The 25443-nt window shown below is 38.0% G+C and overlaps 1 protein-coding gene across 3 annotated transcripts in view; it reads left to right on the forward strand.

Annotated features, from left to right (window-relative positions):
• Positions 1-25443, forward strand: part of PHKB (phosphorylase kinase regulatory subunit beta) — a 70201-nt gene that overhangs the window by 18587 nt on the left and 26171 nt on the right. For all 3 annotated transcript variants that reach the window (XM_041400538.1, XM_041400537.1, XM_041400536.1), the window contains exons 7-14: positions 607-722; positions 6253-6316; positions 8934-9029; positions 10705-10902; positions 11482-11539; positions 13409-13486; positions 15404-15562; positions 19336-19430. In XM_041400538.1, coding sequence (XP_041256472.1) covers positions 607-722; positions 6253-6316; positions 8934-9029; positions 10705-10902; positions 11482-11539; positions 13409-13486; positions 15404-15562; positions 19336-19430 — 864 coding nt within the window. The remainder of the gene's footprint in view (positions 1-606; positions 723-6252; positions 6317-8933; positions 9030-10704; positions 10903-11481; positions 11540-13408; positions 13487-15403; positions 15563-19335; positions 19431-25443) is intronic.

Genomic DNA, 25443 nt, shown 5'->3' on the forward strand with positions numbered 1-25443 from the left:
GTTTAAATAAGTTCCCAGCTATAGTTGAACACATCTTAAATACCTTAAAATACCCTTCAGTACTTTGGTATTCAGTTGAAATGTGTTGGTCCAAGAAGAGATTTTAATTATAATAGATTGGTTTAGAGTTTTATTTGTGTTTATAAAAGAGTGTGTTTGAATCTGCATAAATATATATTATCTGGAGCTTATTTAATAAAACTTTGGCATATCAATTCTCTTAAAATTAATTAAGAAAAAGCACCAGGATTTCTGTGTTCTAATTTTGTTTCAGTTTCTGATGTTGTTAGTGTAAATTTTTTCGAAAATATTCAAAAACCTTTTTGGAGTTCTTCAAATATGTGTCTTGGATATGAAATCATTTTTACCCCTGCCTTTGTTGCAACTTCTGTGTAAATTCACATTGGCACCTCAGCTGGGACAGGTCTTAACATATTGTGATTAAAAACTGGTTTTAAAGAGAATATTTGAACTTGGGAACATCATTCTTTGAGTTGAGACAGAAAAGGATGGAAAGAACAGTTGCAAGGAATAGCAGGTTTGTCTTTTGGAAAAAACCAGAAAAGATGTGCTTTCTTTTCCTTCAGTCACTTGTCTTTCCTATAGGTGTCCTTTATCCAGAATCTTGTGTTTTGTGTGGAGAGAGCCTATCGTGTACCAGATTTTGGTGTCTGGGAAAGAGGCAGCAAATACAACAATGGCAGCCCAGAGCTGCACTCAAGGTAGGTGAGCAAATGTAACTCTGTTAGCCAAAGCAAGTAAATGAATGAAAAGAATTTATCATGGAGTGAGCTAAAAATAATAATGCATGAAAATGCTGTTTGAACTAAATTAAGCTTCTCTAAAGACTGAGGGATGTATTTTGGGAAAATGTGAAGATAATTTCATCATGATATGCATGCTGAAATAACCACATGGATGCTTAGCTGTTTGAGTATTCAAATTTCAATAATTATGTGCAGCTGCATGTATATAATTCTGAAACTTGTGTTCAGAACAGCTCAGGGTCTTGAGGCATGTGCAGTGGGATTGGAATCATATTAAAAAAACTGTTAGGAATATCCTGCTTTAAAAGGGTGTAGAATCATGAGTTTAGATTTTCTTTTCTGCACTATGGTGGGAAGAAGATGCTGTACTCTGGAGAGCAGCCTAGTGCCAAGCTCTTTTCAGGTTCTACAGATGCTGCAAGTTCTGAGCCCTGTCAGAGACAGGGAGCAATGTTGGTAGCATTTTAATGCTGGAGTTGTCCTGCTCACCTCCATGGAATCACTCATGTGCTCCCTTCCTTGAAGGATCAAATCTGTAATCTGACAACTTGATTTTCCTAGTGTTACTATTGTTTTCTTCACTTTTTGACTTCTGAGGTTTCATTAATCAGAAAAATGGCTATAGCTTGGGTATCTTTGGATTTTGAAAACATTATTGATATTCCTTATTATCAAGGGCTTGCAGAGAATACATGTTTCTTTCAGTCTTCAATATTGCCAAAGAAATCCATCTTGTCATTTGAGAATGAATTATTTTTCTTAGCCCACATGCAGGCATGTATATTTTAACCTATAGATACAGTTACGTGTCCTTGCAGCAATACTCTTAATATAGGGTTTTTTTCAGGGCTTTTATAGAACCTTTTTATCAATATGAGAACTAAAAACAAAAAAATTTAAAAAATTAAAAAAAAAAATAAATTTCCTTGTTGTTATATGTTGTTATATAATCTGCTTTATGACTTTGCTGATTTTCTTTTCTCCTACTGTGTCTTTAAAATTGTCAAATGCCAGACTACATGAGCTACATGACTACACAGAGAAACAAATGCTTCTTTCCACATCTCACCTTGTAGAAATGTGCAAAAGGAACACTGAAACTCCTGTGTCTCCTGTTTGCAGCATTCTGGTTATTCAATATGTGAATTTTCTTCAGGGAAAACTGAACATCTTTTAAACAGATGGAAATGGGCATGTTGTTTCGTCTTAATCTAGACTGACATTTATAGGTTGGTTTTTCTAAGGGTAAAGTTTTGTGAGATGGACTGGGCCAATCTAACACATCATTGAGCTAACATAAGGGGAAGCACAGAGCTTGGTCCTAATTTAAGAAGTAGACTTTGGTCATCAGAAACAAGTATTGCCTCTATTTATCATTCTTTGTGTACGTGTGGATACTCTGCTTCACTGTAGAAAGCTGGTAGGCAATTTCCCTGGTTCTCATACATCAGGAAAAATGGAAGGGCAACATGCATCAAAAGACATTTTTAGATATTATTGAGGAAAGCCCTGGCTATACTGAAATATTCTTTATACTTTATGTTCCAATTGTATCTACCAAAGAGAGCTATTAAACCCCTTCTGTTTTAAATTGATGAAGCAATTACGAATATCAGGTCTACTCACAAGTGATGTATGTGGGTCTCCTGTGATTATGGACCCCAAAGTGCTCTCCTCAGGGTCAGTGTTAAGGATGGTGCACTCCTGACTCTTAAAGCCTGGGATGGAAGTCTCCAAACAGGCTGTGTTTGCTTTCAGAATGAGTGGGTGATTCTTGTGTTTTATTGAAAGAGGCTTTCTGTTCAAAGAAGATACTATACTGTTGGAATTCTGTGAATAATAGCTGGACATTATGGCCCATGTTAAAAGATGCAGATATTTTAAGCCTTCGCAGTCTCAGAATTCTCTTAGTACAGCTTCAAACACTTGTGATAAAAGATAAACAGCAGAACACTCTGTGGAGCACGTCTTCCCTGATGTATGCAAATTGATGTCTTTTATTGGTTCAAAGGCAAGATTGGTAACAGCTTTTATTGTAGTGTGATTCCTTCCCATACAGCTGAACTTGACAAAAATGAATTTGTCCTGTAGCTGTTTGATCCAGCTGCTCTGCAGGCATCTGCTGAGTAGCTGTGCAAAGTGCCTCTAACACCTCCCATATGCACCCTGAGAATCAGCAAACTGCCAAAGTGCAGCATCCTCAAATTCCAAATCTGGAATTGCAGGGCCTCGGTCTTGCTCTTCTCTGGAGTATAGAGCACGTTGCTATTGTGCTGTCCTTCCTTGTTCTTTTTTGCTTTATATAGTTACAAAATTATTAGTGATGTAGAAAATTTTTCTTGTTTGCTTATTTTTCACATCCTCTGTGGTGCTTGATGTTCCAGTTGAAATGCAGAGCATTCAGATGGGGGCAAGAAATTGAACAAGAGGGTGGATATACTTGAAGGTGTATTTTGATTTACATTTGCTAAAAATATGCAAATTTTAGTGTTTGCCCTTAGGTATTTTACTGAGGGGTTGAATCCAACAATTAAAAAGTAATGAGGATTATGAATATTGTTTAAGTGCGTTTACTAAATCTCTTCTAGCAAGCTGGAAGTGGTTTCTCTAGGTTAGTCTCATCTTTCCCTGCTCTAAATATGGCTCAAGGTCAAATGTTACCCAGTGGCATGATGATTGCAAGGCTGCTCTTGTTAATCCCTGACACATTAAAATAATTGGCAGCTCCAGTAAGGTCTGAGAATTGCACTTGGTGAGGTTCACTGGGGACATTAAGAAGAAACCTTTCCATTTGAAGCACAGAGAAGGAATGAGCAGGATGCTCAGAACAGAATCTCCATCCTTGGAGGCTTGTGAGACTTGTCTAGTATAGGCTGTGGTTTACTTAAATTGGTCTTGTTTAGATATTGGGCTTCAAGTGAGGTTTTGTGTTGGGCTACATTAGTTCTGTATGTTCTTTCTGGCCAGTGACTTCATGATCCTGTGAAATTTTTAGAGGGCTGTTTTAAAAGGGTTTGGGTGAGGTTTTGTTTTGGGCCCATCTCCAAGTAAGCACCTTTTTCTCCAGGCAGAGTCCCACAGGTCAGTACAGTCTATTCATAGTGGCTTAATTGGTGAAGGAAGGAGCACATTTATTAAAATACATTTTGCTATTAATTCATCCTGTTAAGACACTCCATTTCTTTTGTTACTAAATTGTAGAGTGTGAGGAGTGTATTTTCTGTACAAAGACACAAGCATAATGTTTATTACAGAACCTCTTTAGCAATTTTCCCAACAGGAAGGCATTAATCAGTAGGAATGAAATGCGTGTGAAGTGTGATCACAGTCCTGAAGAGTGCTGTGCTGTGATTGTTCACTCTTGTAAAGACACACTTGATACAAAGGCTCTTCACAGACTTATTTTTTCTTTTAAAAGACTTCTTCCTGTCATTTACTCATAAAACTTTTGATAATCTAAGTAGTACTTGTGTGTGTGGTGAAGAGAGTGGTCAACAATGTTGGGATGTTTATATGGTCAGTGGCAAGTAATTGTGAGAGTAATGAAGTTTCCAAGGGCTTTCAATAACTAGAGGTAGAAAAATGCTGATAAATTACAGTAAATTACTAAATTAGTCTTATTGTAGAATAATGACTGAGTCTGCAAAGTAGAGAGGATTTCAAGGAAGGAATACATGTTTGCTTTGAATTTCATTCAAGCAGTATCATCCTATTGTAGACTGAGTAGTTTTATGTTACCTGAATACCAACTGAACATTTATTATTTCTCTACCTTTTATCAGTAACTTTTTTTGTCACACTGAAAATATATTCATATTAGGACTGTTACTTGAAAGGAAAATATGAGATTTTAACATGGGATACAACCTCCAGTGTGCAGGATTTCTCTGATTTTTACCTTCTGCATACGCAGTTTAGTAATACTGAATTCTTCTGAAAATTTCTGTTCTGAGTCATCATGTCAATTTATTTGATCAATGGCTAGGTGATAATTAGAATAAAGCAATTTTTAGAACAATTACCTTTTTTTTTTTAGGTATTTGAAACAAAGCCAGAAAAATAATTACATTCCCAGCTCTTCTGAGTTCAGTTTATTTCTTGATCTCATTCTCCAGCTCTAAAAGCTTTCAGCATCAGAAGACACCACGCAGAGGCAGCTGCTCAGAGCAGGCTGTGGTTAAGCTGGTCAGCCTTCTCTTGTTGAACAATTAGAACTGGAACCCAGGAGTATTAATTCTGGCAGTGTTTCAGAAACGAACATGGGGGTTTATAAATGATAAAGTGTGAAATCAGTCTAAAGTATTTCTAATATTAGAACCAACCCAGGTAAAGTAATACTAAAAAAACCAAAATCTGTAACTGCATTGAATTGTTTTCATAATTTTCAATATTTCCTGTGTAATCATAATTATACCCTATATTTAAAATATGAATTTTTTAGTAATCATTTGAAATTTCATATTTTAGAATATTGGATAGTAAAAATCAGTTTATTTAGAGTAAGGTAAAATGTTTGCTTCCATCCCAGAGTATTGCATAGAAAAATAGAGATAGAGGCACAGTCCCTGTTTGCAGATTTCTGCCAATTTAATTGTTGTTAATTTTTTGGTAGGGGGCTGGATGATGAAATTATTTGTCAATACAGTCACAACAACTCTTACACAGAAGTGGGGAATAGTTAGTGCTTATTATCTGAATATTTATCTCTAATTATGTATTCTTTAAAACTGAGAAAAAGAGGAGTGAAACTGAAAGGAAAAGAATGTTTCTTCACTTTTTTTTTGAATACAAGGAAAACAGAAATCTACAGTTTTTAAATGAAAAGACTTTGTTAAAATATATTTATTCGTACTGTGGCATTTACATAATGGTTAATAAATAATTCTAACATAGAATTTGATTTTTAAATTGTATAATTATTCATTATTTTAATCCATAGTGTCTTAAAATGTAAGTGCTAACTTGAAGTCTTGTTGATGGAATTTCTGGGTCATGTTTTCTTTGTGATGAAGCAAAATAAAATGTCTCACTGTCTGGTTGACATACAAAAATCCTTCTATTGTGAATTCAGATTGATGAGCTCTTTTATTGTATTGAAAGCTAGAAATCATCTTTTAAAGCTTAATGCTAGAGAGCTGGTTTGAAGAATTGTGCTGAATTAAATCCTCTGTGTGCTATTAGCGAGACCTTGAAATGCTTAATGCCAACGTCTGATAACAAGGTGAGAACAGAAGTTCTTTTGTGAGATGGTCTCTGACATTTGAAGACAAATAAAAATGCTGAGTAGTACTTCAGAGAAAAAAAAAAAACAACCTACCACCAAAACAACCCCAAATCTGCTGCATCATCATTTTAGTAACATAAAGGTTGAACATGAAATAAAAATCAAAAAAAGATCATGGCACTGAAAGCTGTTGAGTGTGTGAAGTTTTAGCCTGGGCTTGAATTGTGATACCTGTGGGTTTTTGTTTTGCTTTCTCCTCAGCTCCGTGGGACTGGCAAAAGCAGCTTTAGAAGCAATTAATGGTTTCAATCTCTTTGGAAATCAGGTAATGGAAGTGTTTGTTTCCCCCCCTTTTTTGTTAGCAATAATGATTTTCAGGGTGGATCAGAGGATATTTAGAAGTATCTAGCACAGTTTGTTAGATTCCAGCTTTAAAGAAAGTCAGCAAACTGGTTGCTGCTGTTTCAGGTACAGAATTGATCTGATAAAATAATTAGTGCCCTTTCTATCAAGAATCACCTGGGATTTTTCCTTAGAAAAATTCTGAAGTGCTTGTAGCTTAGTCTGGAACAGAATTTTGTTGCCAAAATGTTTTTTTCCTTCAGAGCTGTGTCTGTTGCTGATACTAGAAAATACCTCCACCTTCAAGCATTACCTTCCTTTTGTCTGCTTCCTTCATGTAGCTTTTGATCAAGACTTTAAATAAGCTACTTTTATATAATCTCACTTTTTTGCCTGTTTTTAATTCCAGTGTATTGCACATCTGTAAAGTCTTCTCTCATCCTTTATGTGGCTTGGATCAATTAGGGAAGCAAGCCTTTCCTGAGACTTTCATATCTGCTGTGTATTCCCCTTCTATGTGCATCTTTCTCTTGGTGTTATACCTACAGTAGTCTGTACTAAAATAAAAGAATACTCTTCCAAATTAATGGTTTAGAAAATGTATATATGGTAGAGAGATGTCATACATTTTTAAAGCTAATGTTGAGTGTTCAGAACTAGGAGGTAGTAAGGATCTTCAGTAATGATCAGACATTGTGCATGCATTGTTATTCTTTCAGAAATGACACTTATCTACAATCTTTACCTTCCCAACAGTTTCAAGCACCAATAAATGTGGCTGTTGAAGTTTTTTTTCAATTTTTTTTGCTGAATTCTGAAAAGGATGAATAAATTGCTGAAGCAAGGCCGATTTAAATGCTTTGAGAGTTTATTTCTGAGATCTGTAGCTGGCATTAACAGAACCCATTTTGACCTTCAGTCTGTGCAGAGTTTGCCTTTGTGCTTAGCTCCAGCTGTGTTCCAGTGGCTTTGAGAAATCCCCTTGTGCTCCTCAAGAGACTTGTTTGCACCTGCAGCTGCACAGGTGCATCCTGCAGAAATCACTGCTGGGGGAGCACTGCTCACAGCAAGAGGAGCACATTAAAGGCTGGCCTGGGCAGAGTTCTTTGTGTTTCAGCTGCATGCCCTCTATTGTGTTGGGCAAAAAACATTTTAATTGTTTTTTTTGTAAATCAAGTCTTTGCAAGGTGTTCTTACTCCAGAAGTTTACAGTCTTTAGAGAAGTGAAAAATAGTTCATTTGTCAAACAAGGTGCTTGTGGGTTTAGGAAATGCAAATGAGCCTGCTCCTGAATCCCCAGAGAATCCTTCCCTGCAGCACAGACTTGGGAACTGCGCGTGTAGGCAGGTTGTGTTCAGAGTTTGTAGGTGAGTTTAGAGAATTGTGAATAATCAGGATCTGGATTAAGAAGAAAGTTAAAACCATCAAAGCCAATGTGATTATTTGTGTACATTCTTATTGCAGCACTATTCAGTGTATATCTTGCTGGAATGAGTGAGAAAACAGATTATTTTTCATAAGGACAGTGGAAAAAATTGTTCAGGGTTTTGTTTACCCTAGTAAAGCAAAAGCTGTGCATTTTTGTAACTATATATAATTAGAGTGCAGTAAAGTGTAAGTAAGAATAAAACCCTTTGGAGAAGCATCTCAGTGGATGCTGGTACTGCCACACAAAGAAGGGTGGCGAGGTATTTATGTAGAAACTTCACTGGAAATTGAAGTTATTAATAATTAGAGTGGTGGGAGTCTTCTGGAACAGTCTTCCTAGGAAAGCAGTACACCAAAGAAACTGCCTGCTGTTTAGGAGAAATTTGGTGGATTAATGAAAATTTCTGGGATTTGTGACCATTAGTGGAATGAATTCACATTGACTGTGTCTTCCACTGGGGGAGTGATCCTGAGATTGATTATCAGTTGCGACATATATGAAGATACCTCTTCATTAACAAACCTGAATTTGCAAGAAGTTGCCTACTGGTAATAGTTCTAAATTATATTGATTCTGTTTAAACTCTCTCAGCCAGGGGAAATTTTTTTAGTGTTTCAGGGTGTATCAAGAAATTGACAGAGAAATACAGTGTGAAATTACTGATTTTATTAGGAAGTAGATTTTACCAAGGAGTAGATGTTGATAATGAAGACCTTACAATAACTGAAAAGCAGACAATTTTTATTTGCTATGCAAGTCCTTTTCCAAAGCAGTACCTGTGCCGAATATCCAATTGTTTGTGTTCTAACTGACTTGAAATATTCAGCATCACTGTTTAGAACATTTCATGTGTTCACAGGGAAGAACAACTACTCTTTTTTGTTTGTCCTTAATACAGGCCTCATTTTTCAAGTATTAATAGAAGAGTTAATAGCTTGAATGAATCATATAATTACTAATCAGTGATGAAGCCATCTAATTTTGGCTATACTTCAGTATATTTAAAAATCAAAATATTTTCGACTTGATGTTGTGCTGTGTTTTCTGATTAAAATTTTCAGCTACCAAGCAATGACAACATAACCTAAATTAAACACAGAAGCAGTGAGTTTCAGCAGGTTGCACCGAGCTTCTCCCCTTTGCCTTAAACAAATGCAACGTTGTGTTGCAGGGCTGCTCGTGGTCTGTCATATTTGTGGATTTCGATGCCCATAACCGGAACAGACAGACGCTGTGCTCCTTGCTGCCCCGGGAGTCCCGGTCACATGTAAGTCAGTGAAAGAAATTCACTTCAGCAGAGTGTGGAGGAAACAAGTGCATAGGAGTCCTTAGTTGTATGATGGACCTTCTGATCTGCTTGATGAATGTGAAGTTTGCTGGGGAGGTGTTAAATTTTTGCTTTTTAAGTGTCACTGTGATGTAGTTGTTTTTCTGAACTGGAATTAAAATGGTCTTCTTTATTTTTTTAATACTTGGATTAAAATGGTAACCTCATGGTAGCTTTCCAGACAACTTTAAAATAAAATTTGAAATAACTTAAGTGAAATTTGCAGCCGTGGGGATTTGTTTTTCTTTTGGCCTAGTTTCCACTATACACCGTGTCTGCACTTTTGAAACCCTTTGTTTTAGCTTTAATTCTTTCTTTTGTCTAGGAAAAAAGCCTTTAAGCTTGGCTTATCATAAATTGCTGAATATGAACAATTTCTTGTTGTTATAAACTACCGTTACAAATGTATTTCCTTAATGAGTAAATCTAAACGACATAAATATAGATTAGTTAAAAAACCCCATCTATTTCAGTGCTAGCATCAAAGGTAAATTTGTGTTAGAGAATCAGTAATTTAAAATGAGTGATAATAGGGTTGGTTCTGCTTTTTTATTCATTCTGGGATATAATAGCAGTTTTGTTCATGAATCAGGCTATTAATCTTAAACATTAATAGTTTACTTATTGTGTAGAAGAATTATAGCAGAATTGTAGTGCTAGATAATTAAAATAAAAGGCAGTGTCAGCTACTTTTTTTATAGTCAAAGGGTCTTTTAGAACTCTTGCTGTTTGTTATTTGCTGGAGACTTGAAGTATTCCAATAGGAGCTGATTTTATAACTTATCCCATGTAAATTTTTGTGTTCTTTTCTTCCTTTGTTGGGTTTGTGTCAGTCATGTTGGCAGAAATTTTAAATAGTTAAATATCTTGACTATATCAGCAGAAAGTGATACTTTTCTGTTTTTTTCTGGAAGCTTACCAGTAGAGGTGATGCACCCCTACAGCTAGTCGTTAGTTAGTAATTCGTTAGCAATAACAAAAATGCTACCTAAAGATTAGTTAGTAATTTTTCAAGTGTTTTTAATTCTTAAGAGATCCACACAGTTCCTGAGAAGGTGTCTCATATTTTTTCCTGGAATTATTCCCTTATCTTCTTAATTGTAAATCAGATAGGCTTGTTTGTTCCATCACCCTAAGAATATTTCTGAAAAAGCTGTTTGGAAATTATGATTTAATCATGGGTACTTCTCAGCATTGCACCTTTATGAAATATTTGTGCTTCTTTTTGAGCACATGACACCCAAATGTTTGTGTATCCTCCAGGAATAATCTGGAGAATGTATTTAAAAAACAAACAAAAAAATCCCAAACCACAAAGTTTTATAATGTTTTCAATTGTGCCTGCACATTATCAGCTGTAAAACAGGTGACATTCTGAGTTAAATGACTTATCTTCTAAATTGTATATCTGCACATTTGGTTTGTAGTTTATCCTGATACTTCCTAAAAAGTCTTATTTTGCACACTATTTTCCTATATTAGCACTATGATTTTGATAAGATAATGTTCCACATGTCTATTTCACTTAGTAAGTTAAACAGTCTTTGTTTGTGTATCAAATAATTGTCAGGGATCTAATTAAATTTGTAATGTCCTATTTTCTCCTCTCCTACAGAATACTGATGCAGCACTTCTGCCCTGCCTTAGTTATCCTGGATTTGCTTTGGATGATGAAGTTCTGTTTGGTCAAACACTAGATAAAATTATTAGGAAGTTGAAAGGCAAATATGGGTTTAAGAGATTTCTGAGGGACGGGTACAGGACGGCGCTGGAGGACAGGACGCGGCGTTACTACAAACCAGCAGAAATCAAGGTAGAGTCCTGCCCACCCTGACAGCCTGCAGCTCCTGCAGGCAGATTGCACAGGGGTTCCTGAAGCCCCCAAGGCAAGGAGATGCCTTCTTTAATTTGCATGTGCAGTTCTCAGAGATTGCTAAATCAGCATTGAGTCATTGGGTTGTTTTGTAATGAATGTGCTTTCATTTACATTTAGGGTACAGTTGATTTCACAGAACAAATAAGGAAATTATTTATCATTTCATTTAATTTCACAGCTGACTACAGTCTGAGTGTGTGGAAAACAGTTTTGCTTTTGATCACAGTATTTATCAGTTAAGGTTATCTAAATGAAAATTTATTTATGTTTTCCCTCATAGTTTCTCTCTGAAAAATGAAAAGTAGATTATTTAAATATTCTGCTTGAGAATGAGCCACAGCAGATGTAAAGGCATGGTTAAAGTGCCCATAGAAATAAGTGATGCTAAATGGACTAAAATATTTTTGCATTTGTGTTTGCCTTCTGTTGCTAGGAAATTACTCTGCAGAATTGCTCAGATATATATTTACTTAAATGAAAATGATGAAATGTGTGATGAATTTTTCTTCTTTGCAGCTTTTTGATGGCATTGAGTGTGAATTCCCTCTTTTTTTTATTTTCATGATAATTGATGGTAAGTATAGCTTTACATTCCTGTTACTTAAAGGCATAAGAGAAATGAGCTTTTAGAGGAAAGATACAAAATTTTCCTGTCCTGCCAAAATAAACCATAATGCAGTGACACTAAATATCTCGTTGAGAGTTCTGCCTCCTGTGTTACAAAGCCCCAAGCATCCCAACCCACTATATTTCAGCATTTTTAATGTGGACTGCTTTTATCATATAACTTAGTAAGGGTTTGTTAAAAGCTTCAATCTGTGGCATTGTCCTGCATTGCCTTTTAAGCCTGAAAAGCTTTCAGATGTATCAGAACTTTGCAGCAGCATGGGAAAGAAAAGGGAGGGAGAACACACTCAATGTGCACCAGGGCTTCTTAAGTTGAGCATTGTGTGGCAATTGAATCAGAATTCAGAAGAGAAGAAAGGGAACCAGGAAAGGTTTAGTTTCCTTCTAGCCACGATTTTTCATGTAGTCAGTCTGATTGAATAATAAAATTAAAAAATCAAAACAAAACCAACAAAAATGGTACTACATTAGTCTTGACTTGAGGACAGGAGACACACCAGAGAAGTTCAAGGGGTGATCTCAGGATGGAAGCTAGAACTTGCAAAGAACAGAAGTCTGAATAAGAACATGAGTAGAGTTGCAATTGTCAGAAAGAGTTTTAAATGGGTTAAAATCTGTCCATCTTTTCTAGCACGTTGAATAGTTTTCAGATAAAGACAGTGAGGGGCACAGAAATCTGCCATCAGCCCTGACTCCTCTGCGGCCACCCACAGATTAAAATGTTGTGTTTGAAGATATAATAAGGTTTCACAATTGATATTTCTAAAGAAATGTTTGACATTCTTCAAAGAGTGAGGCCCAAAACTGAGGAGAAAGGTGCTGACATTTAATGCTGCCCACTTGCAGTTTTCAGAACAAAAAGATAGTAATCTTCAACTGAGGTTAACAAAAGAATAGAAAAAGCATTTTCCTCTTCTTGTATCCAAAAAACCCTAAAAATTACATACTTTGCACAAACTGTCCTTGTCCTTTTTGCCTGAACCAGTTTTATGGAATAGAACAATTCTGTTAGTAGATTTTGTGCAAATATCTCCAAATCCACAATGCAAAATCTGAAGTGTATCCACAGCAATGGCAAAAAGACAAGGATGTGGGAGGAGCAGAGGTTGCTCCTATGTCATGAGTATCCTTGAGTGTTTTGAAATGCTCAGTGTGTCACTTGAAACACACTTTTTGAGTGCAAACTTTGATTGCCTTTGTGTCTCTTGGTAACTGAATATTCCTGTGTATATACTCAGGAAGGTTTGAAAATGTGGTGAACAATATTGTCAAGCTTTGGGTTTGGATGCAGTGTTGAAGAGCCATGGAAAGAAAAAAAAATTTGGTGGTTGAAGAAGGGAATATTAGTGTGAGATTTATAATGCCAAGTTTTTATCTAGCTCATTCCCCTTTGAATGTTAAAAAATATTCTACTTTAAAACATCAACTTGCTTGTCAAATAGATCAATTTTTTCTTTGATGAACAGAAATGGGTTTTGTATTGTAAATATATATTTTCATTGAAGAACTTTCCATGAACTGAACATTACTTATGCTAGTATTCATCAGATTCATCTTGGGAAGTTCTGCTAAAACAACTTCTAAGGGACTGGTAGTCCCAAACATACCAGTGTCTCCCCAAAAGCAGCATCAGGGAGTTGACTGTTGTGACCTACAGCTCAGTCTTTTCCTTTTTGTGAGCTATTTAGTGTGTAGACACTTAATATTTAGTTTTGAAAAGTAAACACTGGATTGTTTTTCTTCCTCTTTTATGAGCCTTGAGGTCATGGAAAAATTATTTCTTCCATTAAGTCAGTTATTATTTGGATATTTTTAGGTATTTTTAGAGGAAATCCTACACAAGTGAAGGAATATCAGGATCTTCTGGACCCTTTGCTTCAACACACACCTGAAGGTATAATCTGGAAATTGTTCTTCTGAAATAATTGTAGCTTTTTATTGACCTGAAATTGTCCTGACCTGAATTGACCTGAAAAATCCTGACTTTCCTATTAATGTATTAATTACTTTGCTAATGTATATTGTGCTCATATAATTACTATCCTAATGTATATTGTGGTCAGAGCAAATGAGAAGAACATCAACCTGTTTTCCTAGTGGAAAAATACTAATTCTAAAATAAACTCTTTTATGTAGATACATTGCACCATAAATTGTGATAATAAAAGTAACATTTTTCTGGAAAAATCAGTAGCATTTTTCCAGAAAAATGTTACTTTTATTATCACAATTTATGTGATCTTAAAGTAAGATTTACACTGTGCCCACTTGTTCCTCCCCTCCTTCACTTCTATTTCATTGTTTGCAAAGTTCACTTCTCCTTTTCAGGCAAATATTAACTACCAGCAGTCAGATTGTTCCAATGTCCCACCTGGACCCAGTTGAGAATTACTCTCATCATTCATTCTCACTTAATTTTTGCAAGCTCTAAAAAATAATTTGGTATATGCATGTGAAATTGTTTCTACCTTAGAGCTGGGAAAGTGGCTACATAATCCTTTTATTATAAATGTTCTCTTATTTAAATTGGGCACTTCAGAATTTTTGTGGCACTGCAGAAAAGGCTAGTGGTGGCCTATAGGCACAGCCATCCAAAATTCAGTCAAAAAAAGAAAAAAGCCATAAGTTTGAGTGGGAGGAAAAGAAATGGCCTGAGAACAGAACAATCCAATTTTAAAACTCAGCATTTTAGTCACCTGTTCTTACATCTGTGGTACAGTTACACAAGTGCATGTAGAATATGCCTTGTTCTTTAAACTTTTTGAAGTGAACTAATTTCTGTAAGGCAGTCAAACATTCCCTTACCAAATTTGCATTATGTAGCACATTTTTCTTGCTGGTTGTGTCTTTTTTCTGATTAATAATGAGTATGTGAAGGTTCACGGACACTAAATTAATCTTGTGGTTTCTTTTGTTGCATGTCATCACAAATGTCACATCTTAAAATTTCTGGGTGTGTTTTAGTGCCTCACTCATTTGAATCTAATATCTCTAATAACTATTGCTTTTCCATTTTTTCTCTGCTTCTTCCCAGTAATTTGGGTTTTTTTTCTAAGCAAATAGTAAGGCACTACAGCTTTATTCTGTTTATCACCTGTTCTTTATCCAAATTAGTTCAAGAGTAGAGCAATATTAAGGTGGAATTTAATTATGCAGGAAGCATATTAATTTACTTTTCAATTACATATAATTAGGTCAGTCATTTGTAATCATGTCTCTGAATTCCTGATGCATGTCCACTTAAAAAGTTCTGAAATAAAGTTTAAAATGGTCAGCAATACCTGTGGCATAATTCTAGATACAAGGTATGTATCTTATAGTAGAGAAGTTATGCCATTTTGTTTCATGATGTTTCAAGATTCAAGTGCTCATTTTAAACATTTGATTAATGAAACTATCCAAAACCAAGTTGATTTTTTTTTTGAGCAGGAATTTTAGCTAGAAAGAGCTGTCTGATATTGAGCCTGTTTTAACTGGGGGGCACAACACCCTGAGTTTCACCGGGACCCAGCTTTCATGGCCTTTGGTTAGGGCTTCAGGTGACTTCCATTAGTTTTAGTTTGCACAGAAGGTGCTCCACAGACAGCATAGCTGTTCTGGGAGGAAATTCAGAGGAAGTGTCTGGAGAAATTCAAAGTAGTTTAACATTGCCCTGGGATTCCTCACTGAGATAACAACGAATGACAATCTCTGTTCAAACTGTTGCTGGGGTGCAATATTTCCTGGTCTGGATCCACTTCAGCTCTCTTAGGGCACTCCAATCAAGTGAGGGCAGTGATATTTACTCTCTGCCTGTGCTTGCTGTCCCCAGGGTGCCCTGTTGTCCCCAAGTATTACTACGTGCCTGCTGACTTTGTGGAGCTGGAGAAGAGGAGCCCGGGCAGCCAGCGGCGGTTCCCCAGTAACAGCGGGCGGGACGGGAAGCTGTTCCTGTGGGGCCAGGCCGTGTACATCATCGCCAAGCTGCTGGGTGAGGGGGCTCCTTCAGCTTCTGTCCCGAATCCAAACTAGCATTGCCTTGCCTTTGGAATGGGCCTTGAGTGGCCCGTGTGTCCTCTGCTCTGGTACAACTATGACAGATAAAAATTGCTTTGCAGTCTTTTTGTTTTTATGCTGCTATACTATAAAGCTTAGTGGGATGTTTCATAGAGTACTGAAAATCTAAATGTGATGGCAGACTCTTTTCTTTTTTCTAGCTTTCCCTCTTATTTCCTTTTCTTCGTGACAGAAGATATTAATGTGATGCTTTCTGGGTTAACTGTATCAGCTTCATCTATACAGTGATGTTTTTAAATGATTTATAGCATTTAATTCAAATTATTGACTGCTTAAGCAAGACAAGTTGAAACTTTGAATAGTTGCAGTCTCAGAGAAAGGCAATGATTCCTTCATCTGTGTTATTTTTACCCTTTTTCAATTGTATGAGCAATTGAATGTGTGTGTCAAAGTTTGACCGTTGAAGGTTGTTATGGTAAATTTCAGTCACAAACTCTCAGTCTCACTTGGAATTATTTTGTAGGCTAATGCAAAAAGAATGTTTAATCCAGAAAAATCTTCACAGTTGGGTTTTTAATTTAGTATTTCTTTCAGAAGGAAGATATATTACTTTATTTTAACATGATCAACAGTTACCTAGTAATCAGTAGATGGAGTTCTGGAAACTATTTTTCTGTTAACACAGAAGGGAAACAGGTTGTTGGTAATGAAAATGAGAGAAATTTAAGAGGAGTTTAAAAATTCAGCAGTTGGCAAGAACAGTGGATGTATCTTTAGGTACAGAGGGACAGAGTCTGTCTGGTGCTCCACCTGTTTGGTTTTGCTGTATTCCTTGCAAAATTACTCTTTTAGCCAACATTTCAAAGTAAATGCAGGCAATCTCACTATTAATTTTAAAAAATAGTTTATCTTATTAGAGTATTAGCCAAGTAATCCTGCAGTGTGTGTGCAGTTGCTGTAGTAGTTCTGTTGGTATTGATCTCGTACTGATATTTGTGTGTTTCTGTACCTGTAGAGTGCTGGTTAAATAAGTTCTATTTATAGTTTGCTAGCTGTTGTTTGTGTAACATAAACATTCTTGTATTTCAGTTCTTTACTGAACATTCTTACACACTGCTTTTTTATTTTATTTATTTTTAATTTTTTTTTCAAAACATTCAAAATTTCAGAGTAATTTTTGCCTGCTTTTCTCGTAGTCCTTGCATAAAGGGTTTGGAGGTCTTACAGCAATGTGTTCATCAGAGGTTGTTATATCAGGAACTCCATTTATTCCTGCTAATTTAGAGTTGGTGCATTCAATTTTGCTCCTTACTGGTGAAAACCTACCTGAATAATAATCTTGTCCTTGGTGAAAGTGTTTATGTGTCTTTGCTTGTTGGTGGTTGCTAATTAAGTGGAAGCCTGGCTCCAAATACTTTGATATCAGGGAAGGTATTGGTTTCCCATTTCATTATCCATTCAGAAATCATTGTGTTGCCTCCAGGGTATCAATTAATTTGTGTTTGTTCAGCCTCCTTGCTCCTGCTGTGTAGGCAGCACATGATACCACCTTTGTAGCCCCTGCTGCTGCCTCTGGGCCTGGGCTCTGCCTCTCGAGGTCCAAATATTTCTAAATGCAGCAACATGAGCCTGAGTCAATTCTTACCCTCCCACAGAGGGGAGAACAGAAATAGGGAAGTCAAAATTTTGATCCTGCTTACAAAAGCTGAGTAACAGAGTGAAAGTTCTTGTGTGTCACTGTTGGAGGGCACATTTATGCAACTGAAAAAATTGTTTATGAAGGAAAAAAAGCATGTATTTTGCAGGTGGTGATGCTGTTTTCCACAGAATTTCCTTCTTGCTTTGTATGAGGAAGCTTGTAAAACCTTTATGTTAAGGTCCCCATTTTGGAGCAAGGGAAAGGAGTGCCTGGTATTCAGCTGTTTCACGCAACTGAAAATTCACTCAGTCTTTTGTTTAGTAGCTCCCTTTCCTTTGTTTTTCCTTAGAATTCTTGTATCTTGTTCTGTGGATTCAGTGCTGCCTAGAACTAAGAATTGTAGCAATATTTTTATAGACCAAATAGATTAAATGTTGTCGGCTGCTGCTGATGCAGATAGGGTGCTAACAAAGGAATCTGCTTTTGCAGTGCAATACATTTGTACTTGTGATAATGGTGATGAATATTCAATAGCAGTTAGCTGAAATTTTATATTAGTCTATTGATACTTAGTTCTTTCAAATATGGAATTATTCTGACCATATATTTTAATTCCTGAGCAAGGTAAATTAGTCTTAAAACCAGTGGGAATAGAACACACACTCTGGAAACCTCTCTTGTTTTTAAGACTATGAGACAGAGCCCATTGATCTTGAAATCATTTGGTTAATTCATATTGTTGCATTAGCACTGCTTCACATAATTCAAGTAGCTTCCAGTCCTTTAGCTAGGGTAAGAATTCTGTGTGGACTGGAGCTTAGATGAGCGTTTTGCTCAGCTCTGCTTTGGTAACTCCTGTCAGTATGTTAATCAGTCCATAGTGATCTTTTATTGTCCAGCTCTGCTCAGCTTCGTGTCCGTGGATGGTGGCCCTGCAGGAGCAGAGCCAGGAGCAGGCTCCTTTGCTGGCTGCAGTGCAGCTGCCTGCTCCCAGCAGCAGGCTGAGGACAGCACAGCATCCAGGCTGGCAGAGCTCTCTGCAGCAGAAGGCTCCAGCAGGGCTTCCCTGTGCTGCCCAGGGTCTGCTCCCCACTGCCCCAGCACTCTGAGCTGGCCTAGCCCAGGCAGCCTTCAGGCAGGGCAGGGTTGGAGTTTAAAGCTGCTGCCTTCATTTACTCCACGGGGTAGTGCTCAGAGACGTTCTGATCAGGGCAGGGTTGGTTTTCTCTCAGAGCTGAGTGCAGCCATGAGTCACTCCTGGTTTAGATAATACCTTATTCCCTCCTGTTGGGGCTTTTAAGAATAGCTGCAAAATTGTTGACTTTGAGATAGAAGAAATGAAAATGTATTGTGACTTACTCTGTGTTAGAAATGAGATCGAGTTTGGACAGTTTCCTGTCAAAATACAATTTTGGTAGGAGAAAGCTTATTTTAAGGGTATAATAGCTCATAATAGATTATGAACCTGTATTCAAGGAATTTGTTGGAAGTTTTTAATAGTATATTTTTATTGGAGTGCTTTTTTCAGGAGGTTAGAATACTGGGGTTTTAGGTTTGGTGGGATTTTTCTCCCCATGTAAAAAAACTCCTAGATTTCAAATATTTTTAATTAGGTTTTTTCACAATTTCTTCCTGAATTACTCTATTGAGAGGTACCTTTGATATCTCTTCTTCTTTCCAGGATTCAAGTCATGTGATTACCTTGAGATAGAGGCTGTCTGCTTGTCTGAAAAGCTAAACATTTTTTGCTGGCCATTGGGTTTATAGTCAAAGCTCTAGAATAATTCCATGGTTGTGGATTAAGGGCTTTTTAAGTGACTTGTATTGTGGAGTCTGTTGTCTGCATATAATCTATTAACATATCTTTGTGAGCAAATAAAGGCTTGGGTTTTTATACTACAGTGTTGTAATTAGCTGTAGCAAGAACAAAGCTTGAGTCATCCATTTTAAAATTAATAGAATTCTGAATTTTTCAGAATGTGCTTTTATAAGTCATTGATGTAAAACAAAGCAGAACCAGCTACAACACAAAAGTTGACATGGCTTCTTCACAAAAGCTGCAGAAAGTACTCAAGTCCTTCTGCATTTCTATTCTCATGTCCTTGCAGCTGATAAATTAGTGAGCCCTAAAGACCTGGACCCCATTGGCCGGTACGTAGCTCCCCAGGACCAGCGCAACGTCAGCATGAGGTTCTCCAATCAGGTAAGCATCAGCGTGGTATTACAGTGTTTTTATTGAAAAATTGTCATCTAAGTGCTATGCATGGTCCTCTGATGTTGCAGTTAAAGTGCAAGGAAAATATTCAATGTGTGTACATTTTCTGAACTGATGGAGGATTGCTTTTAAAAGGAAATTATAGCATTTTCAGTTTTGAGGAAGTGATGAACATTAACATTTGCCTTCAAATTAAGTGATGCAGTCAAAATTATAGATAAAATATAATTAACTGCTAAGAAACAGGTATGTGTCTCGAGTTTTAAGTTATGTCGGGAAGGCAAGAATGAACCTGCTTTTCTTATTCCTTCGAAGTAATTGCAAATACAATTTATTAATATATTTTGTATTTAGAGCTCCTAAGAGTTACAAGAATGAGGGTTTTGGTTTGGTTTTTTGGGGGGATTTTTTGGTTTGTTTTTTCTTTTTTCAGACGTGGCATTTAGAGACAGGGTTCACTGTGGGTTTAGGAGTGCTGGCTCAATGGTTGGACTCGACTATAAAGGCCCTTGAATGATTCTGTGATTCCATGTGCTCCTGTATTTGGATTAAATGCACAGTGGGAATGAGTGACCAGGGATGGGGCATGCTTGAAACATGGTAATTCAAATCTGTAGTGAATGGGACAGCAAGATATGTATGTCTGGATGTAGGGAACTCCTTTAGTTGAAGAGGTAAGAACTGTGTCTGTGGAAATGTGTAGCTCCAAGATGTGTTTCAGCTTTTTTATTTCTTGTATAAGGAATGTGTATTTGAGGAGTTGTTCAGCATTGTGAATTTGTTATTGAAGCATAAGAGATGAAGTATTTATCTTAAGATTCACTCCAAGTTCAGAACTGAACCATGTTTTTCTTGTTCTATCCTAATGCTGCTTATCCCCTCAGTTTGCTACTATTTCCTGTTACCAAGGTAATCCATGTGCCTGGCTGTTGGTCCATTCCTAATGAGACTTTCATTGCTCACAGTGCAGCACTTGCCATGTTCCTGTGACATAATGAAAGCTCAGTGATGTCATTTGTTCCTGGTTTCTTTGTTTGTTCTACATCATGGGATTCTGAATGTGACAGAACCTGGCCCTTTTGGGGTGCCCTCATGAGGGGCCTGTGTTGAGTCAGGGTTCCTGCAGCCCATCTGATTCCTCTTTCTTTGATTCTTCAAACCAGTCAGTTTTAATATGCCACAGCTGAGCACTTTGAAGAAGATGAGGCTTTGTTCTAAAGGCACTCTATGACTCATCAGGAAGTGTCTTAGTAAAAAAGCATTTTTACAACTGCTTGGGGTACCCTGTGTGTGATAGGCAGTTTCCAGATCTTCAGAGAGAAATAGCCTCTGCTCCAAGAGCTTCCCAAAAGTGTTAATAAATAATGCAATGATACTTTATTTTCTCATGACTTATTAGACATTGAGGGCCACTTAGTGAATCACTAAAGAACTTACTAAAATGCAGCTACCCAGTAAAATTCAGCAGTGCAGCAGGGACTTTAAAAGTGAACAGTGTTGAATGCATTGAGAATAACAGCTGCATTTTGATGTTTTCCTTCATCTTCAGACAGTGCATGAAGTAGGAAGGAAATTCTGGGCAGGCTGCTTATAGCTGTGTTCTTCCCAGTGGTGATACTCCTTTGCCATAGGTGACTGTGCATGTGTTTCTTTGAAATGTAAATGCCCAAACTATCCAAGACCTGGTTCCCAGTGGGGGTTAGAAGGAAGGGATGCCCTTCTGAATTAGTGGGAAACAGAGCCTGTGGCATCAGGCCTTTGGCATTGCAGCCTCCAAGCAGCAGTGTGGAAATGGTGAGCAGAAGGGCTCATGTCCCTGGGTAGTTGTGGGATTTCTTTGGGATTGTTTGTACTGGAGTAGCTGCTGCAGTATTTTGGCTGGTTTTACTGCTGCAGTATCAGGGCAGAATGTTCCTCCATGCAGATGTCAAATGGGTCATTGTTAAGAGAAGGTTAAAAATGCCCTGACATGACTCAGGAGACCTGTACCAGCAAAGGTCTTCAAGTTCCAGGCAGGAATCTTGAGTTTGGCTTTTTTAATCCATGTTTTACATTTGCTTAACCAGTTTGTCTGAATATTTGATTATGCCATTTTATCTAATTGAGTTAATTTATGCAAAATCAGTTTCAGTATTTGCCTTAAAGTGCAGGAAAATGACTAAAAATACCATACAAAATGAGAACACAGCACATCTTAATGATGTCTTTAGAAATCAAATGTAGTTTCTTCTCTTTAATGTTATCTTCTCTTTTCCATATAGCTAAAGTATTATTCAGTTAAATTGAACAGAAAACTATTTCCATTTGTATTGAATTTTATTCCTGTAAGCAATAAACAAGGATATGTAAAAATTCCAGAGGCCTGTTTATATAAATTTTGTTGTGATACTGTGTTTTGAAAGGAGATGTACCAAAAAGAAGGCTTTTAAAATTTTTTTTTGAAGCTCTGTGCTAAGTAAATATTTCTTCAGGAAATGTGTTTTCCATGTAGGCAAGTTTTCTTTTTGTTGCATTGATTATAAACTCTAAACACTTGCCACTGAAATTGTGATTAATTTAATATATTTGTGGCTTTGGTGCCATTACAAAAATATACCCACATAATAGTGTAGATTTAAGCAAGCAATGGAAAGTATTTCAAATATTCCAACCTTACTTTTACAGCTTAGAAGCATCAATGAAGAATTAGGTAAAGGAAAGTAAGGTGATATAGACCTCCAAAGGTAAAAGTGCTATGAAAACTGTATATATAACTGTATATAATTACAGCTGGGAGTGCATCAGAAAATCAGATCAAGGACAATCTCCTTGCTTGTAGAAAACTGAGGCATCAAATGAGCAGTACAGTAAAAACATAATGGCTACTAGTACTAATTTTGTCTGTTTATCATTTGAAGGGAGTGTTTTTTCACCTAATTCAATGCCAGAACCTGTTATTTCCCACTCTGAGGAGGCTGTGTCCATATGTTCTTGCTGGGGGAGTTCCAGTGTGGTGCTGGAGCAGGGCTGTCTCTGCTGGGCTCAGTCTGTGTTCCAGAGCTCACTGGAACACAGTGTGTTCTGTCTCTGCTTTGCAATCCCAACAGCCAGGTTAGAGCCCATTCAGGAGTTCCAAAGAAATGGGATCATCCATATTCTCTTTGAAAGGAGATACTGCAGGGGATCCTGGTTCAGGGTGACTCTTTAGAACTGGATTCCTCAGAAGAGCTTCTTTTGTGACTCAGGAGAGATTCTAACTCACTTTGGGTTGTTGCACTTTGTTTTGGGAGGATGTAGTGTACAAGAGGGCCTGGATGGTAACAGTAATGTTTGAGAAGTGAGGTAGGGTGGGGGTTTTCTGGAATTGTTTTGTATTTTACTGGCACGTGTGAAAGCCGATTTATTGCTGTCTTATGTTTAATTTGATTTTTAACAAAAAATCATAATCTGACTAAATTGTCAGAGCAGGATTATTTTATGTTCTGAGTTAAGCTGAAATATGTGTTGAGGGTTACAATTAATTAACTGGATTCTCTGCATGTGATGACTGTATTCTTTTAATGTTTTCCTGTGTAGAGTTAATAGTAATTTGTAAGGATTTAATTTCAGGTACTGGGAATTAAGATTAATACATGTTGATGAAGAAAATTGGGAAGAGAATGGTCAAAATAATAGACTGCTTCTTTTTTATTTATTCAGGGAAATGGATAACATGTAAAGAAGGAACTAAAATTATTACTTGTAGATAGACTGAGATATTTTAAGATTGTTATGGTTAGGATTAGAGCGTGTCTAATTTGGATGGAGCCATATTGGATGATTTGTTTTGTCATATTAATTGTAAACATGTTCTTGCTTTCATTCCCTTTAATACAATTGTCTGCCACAACTAACACAGTTCTAAACCTGCCAAATGCTGGTTTGGAATTTGAGGCACATAAGTGTGCTGTGTTTGCTTTCAGGGGGCTCGTGTGCCAGTGGGCCCAGGGGGGTCAGCAGTGGTCAGTGGTGCCAGGAGCTCAGTGCCAGTGGGCACAGGGTGGTCAGCAGTGGTCAGTGGTGCCAGGAGCTCAGCGCCAGTGGGCCCAGTGGGCCCAGCAGTGGTCAGCACTGCCAGGAGCTCAGTGCCAGTGGGCCCAGGGGAGTCAGCAGTGGTCAGTGGTGCCAGGAGCTCAGTGCCAGTGGGCCCAGTGGGCCCAGCAGTGGTCAGCACTGCCAGGAGCTCAGTGCCAGTGGGCCCAGGGGGGTCAGCAGTGTTCAGCACTGCCAGGACTCAGTGCCAGTGGGCCCAGGGGGGTCAGCAGTGGTCAGTGGTGCCAGGACTCAGTGCCAGTGGGCCCAGGGGGGTCAGCAGTGGTCAGTGGTGCCAGGAGCTCAGTGCCAGTGGGCACAGGGTGGTCAGCAGTGGTCAGTGGTGCCAGGAGCTCAGTGCCAGTGGGCCCAGGGGAGTCAGCAGTGGTCAGTGGTGCCAGGAGCTCAGTGCCAGTGGGCACAGTGGGCCCAGCAGTGGTCAGTGGTGCCAGGACTCAGTGCCAGTGGGCACAGGGGGGTCAGCAGTGGTCAGCACTGCCAGGACTCAGTGCCAGTGGGCCCAGGGGGGTCAGCAGTGGTCAGTGGTGCCAGGACTCAGTGCCAGTGGGCCCAGGGGGGTCAGCAGTGGTCAGTAGTCCCAGAGCAGCCCTGGGACAGCTGGGGTGTGGCTCAGGAGCAGCCAGGGGTCATGGGGGTGCAGTGCAGCCTCTCCTGTTGTGAGCTGTTGCTGTTTGCCTCTCCTCACTCGGTGTGCTCAGGAAGCCCAGTGGGTGCCATTTCCATCGGGCTCCTCAGTGCTCTGCCCCCGTTCTGACATGCTCAGTGAGTGGGTTTTTCAGAGTTCTGAGGTTTCCTGGCAGTGTAAGCAGAAAGGCACAGTGATAACATCTGTGCAGTGAGAGGCTGATACTGAGCTGCTTTCTCTGCTTGTGCCAGGAATGGAGTCAGAGATTTTTCCCTTCATCCTACCTCCAGCAGTTTATAACCTTGTTAAAAACTGGATTTCTTTTTAAATTTTTTTTATTCTCCTTTTTGGAGAGGAAGAACACTTAATCAGTCTTTTATCTTGTTCTTCTGAAGTATATTTATCATCTGCACAGCATGCAGAATACAGCTGAAACCGACCCTTCTGCCAAGGATCCAAGGTGGCAACACAAGGCAGGAGGGGGAGCCTGGGCAGGGGGGCTGTCCTGGTGTCTTGGGGAGACAGTGATGGATGTTGTGGGAGCAATACCTGAGCTGGCCTTATTAGACAAATGAGAAAGCCAAGACATTAAAATGGAATTTTTAACAATAAGATTTATTTAGTGGAATATTTAGCAGTTTAAAGCTTTTCCATATAACTTTTTTAAAAATAATACAGCAAATATTATATAGCACAATCATCACTGGAAAGGATGACTTCCTTTTTGTGAGTGTTTTATTTATTATTTTGATCTGTGTTTCTCTAGGTCACTGCTTGTGATCCTCCAGGCTGTGATATGTAAAATGACAGTAACAGTAACTTTCTGTTTAATGTTGCAGCGATCCTGTAGTTGTACTGCAATGATAGTAATATTTTTCCACAATGCTTTGAAAGGTCTAGTAGCTTTTCACACAAATTTTGTGTTGTGCCAGTTGTGCTGTAGCTGCATTTATGTATTTCTGGCCTGTGTTAGAACCACCATTTACTGGCTGGTGTAAATGAATCCTGTCCTTGGCTGTGTGGGAGAGGCACAACCCATGGGTTATGCACAATTTACAGGCTGTGGTTACACAGTCGTGCTCAGTTCTTCAGTGACAGGGTAACAACTGAGTCTTAACTCAAAGACCAGTGCCCAGGTTAGATCACAGGCTGTCTACAAATCATTAGTCTTGAAGGGCTCTCTCATTTTCACGTTAGGGGAGCTTCTGCTTCTTGTTTTATACACAATGATTATGGCTGAGTTTTGGGTTGAGTTTTCCTACTGTTTGTATAAATACAAATGATAGCACAATGATCTTATTCTGA

Source organism: Onychostruthus taczanowskii, unplaced genomic scaffold (genome assembly GCF_017590055.1).
Source record: "Onychostruthus taczanowskii isolate IOZ18803 unplaced genomic scaffold, ASM1759005v1 scaffold18, whole genome shotgun sequence".
Taxonomy (NCBI): domain Eukaryota; kingdom Metazoa; phylum Chordata; class Aves; order Passeriformes; family Passeridae; genus Onychostruthus; species Onychostruthus taczanowskii.